The sequence below is a fragment of the Fukomys damarensis genome, unplaced genomic scaffold (assembly GCF_012274545.1).
Source record: "Fukomys damarensis isolate Sample0158 unplaced genomic scaffold, DMR_v1.0_HiC HiC_scaffold_26, whole genome shotgun sequence".
Lineage (NCBI taxonomy): Eukaryota > Metazoa > Chordata > Mammalia > Rodentia > Bathyergidae > Fukomys > Fukomys damarensis.
The window spans coordinates 21930164-21941841 of NW_022900938.1; the positions used below are offsets into that span (position 1 = coordinate 21930164).

Consider the following 11678-nt stretch of genomic DNA (forward strand, 5'->3'; position numbering starts at 1 on the left):
CGTCCCCGCGTCCCCGCGTGGAGCCCCAGCCGGCCCGGGCTTTCTCGGAATTGTCACCGCGGCCCCGCGCTCCGCAAAGCTCCACAAAATGAAGTCTGAGCGGGTGGGGGTGCAGGGCTCCAAAATGGATGTTTGAGCAGTTCCGATCCTGCCGAAACTCCCTCCGCTGAACGCTGCATTTTTAAGCACAGCCTATCGGCCATAGATAGGATCGACTGCAGAGGCAGTGGCTTTAGTTTTTAACATATTTGAATCTGCAGGAAGTTAATAGATCTTGTTGATCCTAAATACAAACTAAGGGTTTGCTCTTGGTGTAGTAATTTTGTGGGCCGGAATCAACATTCTTGAGAGCTTTAAGTTCATAATTGTTGGATTTTACTTTTTTGCAGACATTTGCACTAGTTTTTCCATAACGTAGGGTAAATGAAACGTTTCATTAGTGACCGTTGAGATTAGAATTAAGTACTTAACCATTGAAGTTGAATATGAATATGTTACAAAAATACAGGTAAGGAATTTTGTTTAGATGCTTGCTATGACATATCATACTTACAGTTGAATTTGGTTTGAGAAACTTTTCATGTAGTATGGCTGCTAGTCTGATAGGATGTGGAGGGATTCTTTTGAAAGTGTTTAATGCCTGAGGGGTGCTGCCATTGAGTTATGGAGGCTTAATAAAAAATTAGGAACAGATTGTTGGCGGTTAGTTAGGCATTACACTTGTTTTGATCATTGATGCTTTAATATGTAGATGTGTTCACCTATTAAAATAATTGAAATTATTCTTAGATCTAAGTTTTTTGAGAGGGCTTATAGGAATTGGTTTAGTGCAGTGATATTTTGAATAGTCACAGTGACCAAAAAGTTTTGTTTGGTATAGCGAATACATAGTATGTGTAGGAATAAAAGTTAAGCTAATGGTTAATTCTTGGTATGTTTGTAATTTTGGTGCTTCACTTTATACTGTGGGGGATGTGAATAGTTTTAATGTCTGCGTTTGTAAGCAGGTTAAGGTGTAAAGGCATAGAATTATGTTTGTGAGGTGCATTGTTAAACTATATCCCTCCAATCCCAAGGTCCTAAAACAAATTGGATATTTATTATAATAAACCACTGCAGGAGTAAAATTGAAAAATATTTCTCATGCTTTTTTATATTTCAAGTAGAACAAAAACTTGAATTTACAAGGTTTGGGTATCAGTTTACATGTGGGGGAGGGGAGAAGTGAAGAAGGAAGTTAGAGTAAAAATGTGATAGTCCCAAACCGAGGATTAGAGTGCTGTCTGCAATTTGGCCAACTGTGGCCTTGTACTGTTGTAGGGTTGTTTACATGTTTCTTTAGAGCCCTCTCTGAATTAGCAAATCACTACTGACGACACATTTCCCGCCAGGTGAACATGAACTGGAATCAGTCTGAGAGGTCAGAGATTTATCAGTCAGATACCTCGTAATATGGCAGTCTTAATAAAATATATAGTTTTTTTAAGGAAACCCCCCCCCAATAGAGGTTTTTTTGTATGTAATATGGCAGTCTTAATAAAATATATAGTTTTTTTAAGGAAACCCCCCCCCAATAGAGGGTTTTTTTTGTATGTTTGGCACCTGTGCATAAAATTTTTCACGCTGAATAAAGTTGGCAAGACTACCTTGTGTATTTTAGCTTTAGCAGTAACAAAATACATCAGAAAATGGAAGAGAAATTAATTTAGATGAGTTCATGAGCTTTTTTTTTCCATATAAAAATGGGCTTAGATAATCTTAGTTACTCAAATTATTGGGAATCATGAGAGGCCTATAGAGCCTTTTTGCACTTGTGTTTTAAAAAAAATTATGGAATCAGATTTATAGGAAAGTTGAAGATGCAGAACTGAAAATTATCTTCTGCCCTTCATCCAGCTACCCTTAATGTAACATAGCTGTAGTGTATTAGTGAAACCTAGGAGATTAACATAGCTATATTATTAAGTAAAATAACTGTAGACATACTGGGATTTTGCTAGTTTTCCCACTAATGTCCATTTTCTGCTCTTGGATCTAGTGTACAGTAGACATTGTATAAAGTGTTGTGTTTAAACTAGGGTAAATATGCATATACAGTTGAACTTTATGCCAGTTTAGCTTGGTATTTCAAGATTAAAGGGACCTTGTAAAACCAAGGTGCAACATAGTTTACTTCCAAAGATGGTTTTATAGCAAGGCTTCTTTGTATTTTATTACAAAAAGTTGTATGATTAACTTTTTAGTAATAAACTAGGAATTAGAAGATACTGTCCCAGTATTAATTTGTTTAGATTGCATTTGTGTGAACTTGTGGGTTATTTGTGCTGTAGTGAACAGGTGAATATTATGGAGGTCGTTGCCTGGTCTTTGCCTTATATTATAGTGTTCATTAGTTTACCACATAAATGTTAGTGAACTAAAAAAATGAGTAATGACTTACTTCAAGGAAAGGTTATTTTTCTGGTATTGAAATAAAATCTATAGTGTCATAGCTCATTAATTGAAGACGAGTTCTATTAATGTTCCTTGAAGATTTTATGAACCTTGAGTACAGTGTTTGCTTAAGAATTATTCTTGTTTATTACACTTTAGCTTCTTCACATTTGTTCTTGTTTTCAGTTAAATTCTTTTCTTTGGTTGTTTTCTGGCTTTCATAAAGCCAGCCACTTGTGGGGACCAAGTTCATTATCCTTCCAAAGTGCAATAAGTGGTGGATTTTTTTCTTTTTCCTTTTCCACAGTATTATCTAAGAAGATTCACTCTCTTTTCTCTCAGCCCCACCTCCTGCATTTTTATGGCCAGTTGCCCTGAAGTATGCCCTTGCAATGAATTACTATAGCAGCATCACTTGCTGGTGCCACCCACTGGTACCAGCTCCCCAGGGCTTATAGTTCGTGATCCTTTTTATCTTGGGGTACAACTTTTTAGAATAATACCAGCTTTTATGTTAGATGTTTTGTTTGTTAATTGTCCAACAAAGTATACTAGAGTTGGTGAGAAAAACACTGGTGGATTTTCTTTTAGTTTGTAAGCTTGTGTAGTGTTATCTTGCACCTAAAGCAATACTACTACTTGATTGGGTTGTGTTTTTATGTCTCCTCCTTTGTTTCTGTAACATTTCCAAATGATTTTAACATCACTTTAGTATACTTCTCTTTTTCAGTAGTGTGATGATTAACATTTTGCCAATGAATGGGCTTAGAAGACTTTATAGTTTTGAAATACTTGGGGTTTATCTGTTGAATTATGGAAATAGGTTTAAAATTGTTCTTAAGTTTTTTCTTTTAAAGAAGGCTGTAATGCCTCAAAGTCAGTTTTATTGATCCATTTCTAACATTTTCTTTGCAATGGTTTTAAAGTAAAATACCTTTATCCATTCAATAAATTACACATTGAAGTTTGTGCTAGAATTGTTCTAGTCATCTATGGATGTTTTTGAAGTCTGTTATAGTCTTAGTGATTATAATGATACTGTTGAATTGCATGGTGCTTTATAGTTTATAAAATTTGACTGATTTTTTTTTTTTGTCCCTCCCTGAAAGGTAATTATTTTTTGCATTAACAGGAAATCTGGTCTTATTCTAAATCACACGATTCCATAGTTCTAGCTAGGACTAGAACTATTAAGAGTTTAGAGTATTAAAAGTCTGATTTGGGCTTGTGTTTTCCATTCTATTTCATTAAAAACAAATTAGCAGATTTTTTTTTTAAGGTGCAAATTTTTTACATAAGATGTCTTGCCTGTTTTTGCTGCAAGCTATCGATGCTTACCCCTTCATCTTTGAGGTTCATCTGTGTTTTTTATGTATGCTTTTCACATTAGGTTTATTCACAGTAGTTGGGAAAGTTATAATTTTGTTTTAGATTTAGATATATTTTTCCTCATTTAATGGCTATTATGGTTTGTGCCTAGATATATACCTTCAAAGCCTCATGCAGACAGGAGGGGCTTTTTCAGAAGTGGCCGAATCTGGAGTGTGTGTGATCGATTCATGGTGCAATGCCAGGATTAAGGATGCTAGGATTAAGGATGGGTGATTACTAAATCAGTCCACTGATTGGTCTCGCACCACCTAAATCCTGGTAGCCTGGATACAATATAAAGGACAGGAAGAGTGGAGTCTTGTCTCTTGCTTGTTTGCTACCTCTTGCCCATGATGTACTGTTTCTCCTCTACAATGCCTGTCTGCTGTGCCACCTAGCCTTGGAGCCAGCTGATTATGAACTGAAACTTCTACAAACTGAACTAAATAAACCTTTTTCCCTTTAACTTTGGGTGTCAGGTATCTCACCAACGGGAGAAAAGTAACTGAGATAATGACCCTTATTACTTGGGAAAATGGCTACCACAGTTATTTTTATTTATCTCTGGAAGGACAGTGACTTGCTCAATATTTACTTAGACTTGTTATTTGAATTAGTTGTATTTATTTTAGGGAATTTCTTGACCAGAAAGCTGTTCACAGCCATTATTACTGTTTGTAAAAAAACATACTGTAGGTGACATAAGTTTGACTTTTTTTTAAAGAAAGGAAAAGGGACAGAATTCCAGTATTGTAAAGTTAATTTATGCATGAGCTACAATATTCTTTTACAAAAGGTGCAGATTTAATGCTGGCTAGAAAAAGTTTTAAGTTGATTATCCAGCTGAATGGTAACCTTTAGCTGAGTAGTAGAGCACTTGCCTAAAGTGTGAGGCCTGATCTTCAACATCACAGAAAGAAGAGAAGATTGGCCAGGTATGGTGGCACACACCTGTAATCCTAGTTCTGGCAGGCTGAGGCAGGAGGATTACAAGTTTGAATCCAGCCATTTTAATGACTTCAGGAAACTCTGCCTCAAAAAAATAAAGGGAAACCAGGCGTGGTGTATGCCTGTAATCCTAGCATTTTGGAGGCTAAAACAGGATCGCTGCAAGTTTGAGACTAGCCTGGGCTACTTAGGGAGTTCAAGGTCAGATACAGAAAGATCCTGTCTCTAAAGATGTGGGGCGGTGTGGAGATGTAGCTCAGTTTGAAAGATCCTGTGTTCAATCCCTAGATCCCTAGTACCTGCTTCTCACCCCCCAACACAAGATAAAGATTGAAAAAAAAATTATTATTTTTTTTTGAGACAGTCTTGCAGTGTAGTTCAGGCTAGCTTCCAATTCACAGCAGTCCTCCTGCCTCAGCCTCCCAAGTGCTGGGATTACAGACTGTAAATGTATTCTTTTTACTTAAGATGTCCAAAAGACTAAAGTGAAAAGTAAATTGTTATGGTAATGAAAAGAAAGGTGACAAACATGTAGTGTCCATTCCAAATTGAAGAGTGAGGACATGACTGTTATGTCTGATCCTTTATTTATTTATTTTTTCCTCCAGTACTCGGGATCAGACTCAGGGCCTCGCACTTGCCAGGAAGGCTTGGCACCACTGACCTACATCCCTGGCTCTCTGATGCTTCGTTTTAAAACTTAAGATTAATAAGTTTTATTTAAGTGCTTGTATTTAAATGATTGCAGTTTTAAGTTTAAGCATAGAGATTTGTACTGGGTCCAGGTTTTTCTCCCTTGTCTCTTCCGGCATGCTTTGTTTCCTTTCCTGGGCCTTAGTTTTATCTTTATAAAATACAGATGTGATTGCACCATGTACTTGCTTATAAGCCTTTTATAGCTTTTTTGCTATCTGCAGGGTAAAGTCCAAACAACTTAGTAAGGTCTGTGAGGCCATTTAGAGGCCTTTATAAAACTGTGTAGTCGTATTCTCCATTACTTTCACCTATAAATATAAGCCTTATCTGAATCGAACTCCAAACTGCATTTTGTTTTTTAGGGTTTCTTTTGTGTATAATTGTGTTATTTCTATAGTTTTATTAATGCTTCTATTACTAACTGACAACAGTGAAATGTTCTGCTTTATTTTATTACTATTTCATATTCCTTTTATATGAAGTTTTTCTAGTTTTATAGTTCTCACCTACTGTTTGGTTATATGGCCCATATATGCCCATGTATGTGTATGTTTGCTGGGACAGAGTGTGAATCATTTGAAGGTAGGGATTGTATTTAGTATGCTTATTTCATCTTGGAGGATATGTTCAAATGTCTGAATTGAGTCATTAAATCTTAGTTCATCCTTTGAAATGTGCACTTTCCAACTACATGAAAATTACACTTTCCTTAAATTTAAGATGTTTTGGATTAATATTTGCATTAAATTTTATGGAATGATTTAAGTTAGATGAACAGTTTTTGTCCTAATCTTTGTTTATGGTCACAGACTCTAAGAATACGATGAAACTAGATGATCTCCCTTCCATTCCAGACTGTTTTCTCAAAAGTTAATAGATTGATTTAGAGGATTTGAAGATTCCTTGAAATAGTCGTGTGTCCTATGTTGACAGTCCTTGGCTAGGTATATCATACTTTTATGCTCTCATTGTTTAGTGACATGGCGTTAACAGAAAATCACAGATCTAGATGTGAGATAAGAATGGCTTTGTTTTTTTGGTAGTGAGTAAATTATATAGGGGTCTTATTCCCAGTGTCTTTACTCCTGATCTTTAGTGGAGGGCAAGTATGACATAGTACTTAAGGGTTTGGGTTCTAAAGTTAGGCTTTTCCTAGTTTTAAATCCTGTCTTGGCCATTTGATAACTGTGTGACTTTGTTTCTCAGTTTTCTCATCTGTGAAATAAGGATAATAACTTTAACAATAAAATTGTTTTAAGGATACATGATATACTCATAAGCTTTATTATAGTACTTTGCATATAGAAGAGAAGTTTAACTGTTGTGTATTATGCCAGTGTGGTGGGACATGCCTGTAATTCCAGCATACTCTGGAGGCTGAGGCAGGAGAATCACAGGTTTGAGACAAATCAGTGTTACATTGTGAGTTCAAGGGCAGTCTGGACTATATAGCAAGACCTTTTCTCCTCTCCCCCATATGTGTGTGTGTGTATGTATGTATATACATTTTTAAAAAAAAATTAGTGTTATTAATCCCTTTAAAAGAAACTACCATGTGACATTGGTGTGTAGGAAATTATTGCTTTGTTTTCCTACATTGGAATTTTCCAATCTTGCTTAATCTGTAAACTTTTGGGACAAAACCTGAGATTCTAGCGGTGTACAGAATATAAAACATTCATGCCTGATAATTCTTTTTAGTCTGGAGGTTAAAACCACAGTATATATCTCCCAGCTTTCAAGATTGTCAAAAAACTTTTCATACAAGGTTGCTTTACTAAGTGGTCTAAGGGCAATGCCTTTTCCTCATTAAACTTTTTAAAGATCTCCCAGTTCTTAGGAAGGTAACGGTGGCTTGCTAATGGAATAGCTGTTGCTATGAGTTTATTCTAGGGTATATTAATGTGCATTATGAAAGAGTAGTTCTAATTGTTTAAAGTTTATATATATCCAACTCAAATGACTTGATAACTGCACCTGTGTTTTTTCATAAATATAGTGTATCTGATTTAGTCATATATTTTTAGTGAATTGTATACCTTTTAACTCTCTAGTTAGGTAATGTTAAGTTGAAGTAATGTTAATCCCTTCTAGCTAGTTTTACCTCTAAAAACATAGTACAACGTTATAATTGAGGAAACAAGATTAATTCAGATATCCAGGCTTAGTGGCCCATATCTGTATACCTAGCTACTCAGGAGTCTTAAGGTAGGAAGATCACAAGATCACATATTTAAGATCAGCCTGGGCATAAAGAGACTCTGGTGCCCCCCAACCAAAAAAAAAAAAAAAAGAAAGAAAGAAAAAAGAAAAGTAAAATAAGAAACATTCTAGAATAGAATGTTCTGGTTAATATTTCCCCTCTCTGCATTTAAATAGGATGGGCTGTCTTTGCAATGAATAACAAAACTAGAAGAGATAATTAAGAATTCACTGTGTTATTAAGATGACCTCCATTTTCATGTAGAATTTATACTAGTTTAGAGATTTGAATATTGGTTTAAACATAACGTAAGTATATCACAGCATTTTTGTTTTTTCATCCAGACAGGTGATTTGGCTTCTGCACAGTTAGGAGGAGCACCAAACCGATGGGAGGTTTTGTCAGCCACACCTACAACTATAAAAGATGAAGCTGGTAATCTAGTACAGATTCCAAGTGCCGCTACTTCAAGTGGGCAGTATGTCCTTCCCCTTCAGAATTTGCAGAATCAACAAATATTTTCAGTTGCTCCAGGATCAGATTCATCAAATGGTACAGTGTCCAATGTTCAATATCAAGTAATACCACAAATTCAGTCAACAGATGGTCAGCAGGTTCAGATTGGTTTTACAGGCTCTTCAGATAATGGGGGTTTAAATCAAGAAAGCAGTCAAATTCACATTATTCCTGGCTCTAATCAAACCTTACTTGCCTCTGGAACACCTCCTGCTAATATCCAGAATCTCATGCCACAGACTGGTCAGGTCCAGGTTCAGGGAGTTGCAATTGGTGGTTCATCTTTTCCTGGCCAAACCCAGGTAGTTGCTAATGTGCCTCTTGGTCTGCCAGGAAATATTACCTTTGTACCAATCAATAGTGTCGATCTAGATTCTTTGGGACTTTCGGGCAGTTCTCAGACAATGACTGCAGGCATTAATGCCGATGGACATTTGATAAACACAGGACAAGCTATGGATAGTTCAGACAATTCCGAAAGGACTGGTGAGAGGGTTTCTCCTGATATTAATGAAAGTAATACTGATACAGATTTATTTGTGCCAACATCCTCGTCATCACAGTTGCCTGTTACAATAGATAGTACAGGTATACTACAACAGAACACAAATAGCTTGACTACTTCTAGTGGGCAAGTTCATTCTTCAGATCTTCAGGGAAATTATATCCAGTCGCCTGTTTCTGAAGAGACACAGGCTCAGAATATTCAGGTTTCTACAGCACAGCCTGTTGTACAACATCTACAACTTCAAGAGTCGCAGCAGCCAACCAGTCAAGCCCAAATTGTGCAAGGTATTACACCACAGACAATCCATGGTGTGCAAGCTAGTGGTCAAAATATATCACAACAGGCTTTGCAAAATCTTCAGTTGCAGCTGAATCCTGGAACCTTTTTAATTCAGGCACAGACAGTGACCCCTTCTGGACAGATAACTTGGCAAACGTTTCAAGTACAAGGGGTCCAGAACTTGCAGAATTTGCAAATACAGAACACTGCTGCCCAACAAATAACTTTGACGCCTGTTCAGACACTCACGCTTGGTCAAGTTGCTGCAGGTGGAACCTTGACTTCAACTCCAGTTAGTCTAAGCACTGGTCAGTTGCCAAATCTACAGACAGTTACTGTAAACTCTATAGATTCTACTGGTATACAGCTACATCCAGGAGAGAATGCTGACAGTCCTGCAGGTGAGTCTTAAATGATATGCTATAAAAAGTGCACTAATAATCTATGGGAAAAAAATGTTTTTAACCTAGTGTTTATCAGTATCAGTCTCTCATTAAAGGTAATACATATTCCTATATTTATATGTGAAAGTAGATGTTAAAGTATCTTTCAGATTGTTCTATTTTTGAAAGTTTGTAGTTTTTGAAGTCAAGGACTCAGTTTTCTATTAGTCCAGTTGCATTCATGATAATTCCTTACAACAGTTTAATGCTTGTTTTGACATTGGATTGGTATTGTCAAGCATTACAGAATATTTATTTGGCAGGAAGTATGTGTCATGGTTGGCCTTATGATTTGGGCTGAATATTTGGTTGAGTAATGAGGTTGGCACAGTGAATATATGGCATTGGGAATGAAGAGTACTTAGGTAGCTGTCTCATGTACTAGCTAGATGTGATTGATTGATTGATTGATTGATTTGGTACCAGGGATTGAACTTGGGACCTTGCGCTTGCAAGGCAGGTGGCGGAACCACAAAGCTAAATCCCCAGCCCTAGATATGTGATTTTGGTCAGATATTTTTCTCCCACAAACTCAGTTTCCTCATTCTGTGAAATGAGGTGTTGGAGTAGGTAACTATACTTAGGGTACCTTCTAGACTAAAAATTCTTTGGATTTATTTTTGTGGGCATCACCACATTCATGACAGGGCTATATTTGTATGTCTTGTCGCTAGATGGCTCTGATTTGAATTCGATTGTTCCCTTTGGCTTGAACCACTGGTGATACATGCATAACTTTCCCATTGGATGGCTTGTACCACTTCTCACAGAGTTTTTGGTTACAGTAATGGAAAGAAAGGCATTGATTTAGCAGACCAGATGTCATATTACATTTCTTTAAGGAAAACATTAAAATGGCATAAAAATTGGAATGTAGGTAATTTGTGGTACAGCAATAGTAAATGCATATTATATATACTAGCAGTGGGGTACTTGTAAGATTTCCATCTTAAAGTTTAGAGAATTACTGATAAACTATTCACAAATACAATTTAATGAAATAAATTTGTTGATTATTATAACTTTAAATTGGTATGAATAGTATTGATATTTGTATTTAGGCAGTAATTGTATTCAGTCAAATAACTAGATTTGGTCCATTTATAGATATTTTATTTTTATTAGTAAAAAGATCCATAAAAGTGATTAGGTCCCTTTGTACCACCAGTGTCAAAGCCACCTGATGGGACAGGTGGTTCAAGCTGTATACTACTGGGGGTTTAAGTCAGTGGGAAGGTAAACTTAGTTGGGCTAGAAATATTAATATTCTTTGGTTCTGTGATAGTGGGCATTAAATTTAGATGTGTTAAACTGGATGTGGTGGCACACACCTGTAATCCTAGCACTCAAGAGGCTGAGGCAAGGGGAACACTGCAAGTTGGAGGCCAGCCTGAGTTGTTCAAGCCAGTCTGAACTATGTAGTGAGAGCCCATCTCAAAAAATCCAAGCCAGGGTGGGGATTTAGCTCTGTGGTGCCACCACCTGCTTTGCAAGTGCCAAGGACCTGAGTTCGATCCCCATTAAAAAAAGCAAAAACCAACAACAACAACAAAAAAACCCAAAACTTAGGTGTGCTAGAGATAGCTATTGATAAGTGTGGGTAGTAGAAGTCTCTTAAATCTACTCCTTGAGTATTAAGCTAGAATTAAAATATTAAAAAGATAGTATCATTGTTACTCTGTTAACGTTACACTGTATGTCAAAGTATTATTGTTTTGTTGTGTACTACAATCTGAATTTTATTACTGTAACTCTTCTACTTTGTAGTTGGATCTCTGTAGAGATTCAACTACATAGTAAAGCCTTCTGCTAGATCAGTGATTCCCAACTCATTAGGGGCATTTGAATTAAATTGATTGGTTGCAGTAACTCCCACCATCTATTTGATTTATCTTTTTTACTTCCTTCAGGGAGATGTTTGATTTATGCTTAGAAAATTGAAATTGTCCTGAATTCTTAGATCTGTATTTGAAAATCCTTTTAATTATATTTGAGTCTTCTGAAGCTGGGTTTAGAGCAGCAGTGCTCAGTGTGACCAGTGGATCCCTGAGACCCTTTCAGAAGTTCTTCATGTTAGTCTTTTTCATAGGAATGCTAAGGAGTTGCTTATGCCATTGTGTTCACATTTTCACAAATGGTGCCTTAAACTTCAAATGTACTATTAGTTTCTGTATTCATGATCATATACTTGCAGCAAAATTGAGTTTTATCAGAGAATGATCTATATGAACTAATAAAAATGGTTATTTATACTAAATATTGGCCCTTAAGTGCCATATAT

The 11678-nt window shown here is 36.3% G+C and overlaps 1 protein-coding gene across 1 annotated transcript in view; it reads left to right on the forward strand.

Moving 5' to 3' along the window:
* The window catches only part of Sp3 (Sp3 transcription factor), a 63800-nt gene that overhangs the window by 16013 nt on the left and 36109 nt on the right, over positions 1-11678 (forward strand). The window contains exons 3-4 of the mRNA XM_033756364.1: positions 441-508; positions 7996-9355. Of these exons, the coding sequence (XP_033612255.1) occupies positions 441-508; positions 7996-9355 (1428 nt within the window). The remainder of the gene's footprint in view (positions 1-440; positions 509-7995; positions 9356-11678) is intronic.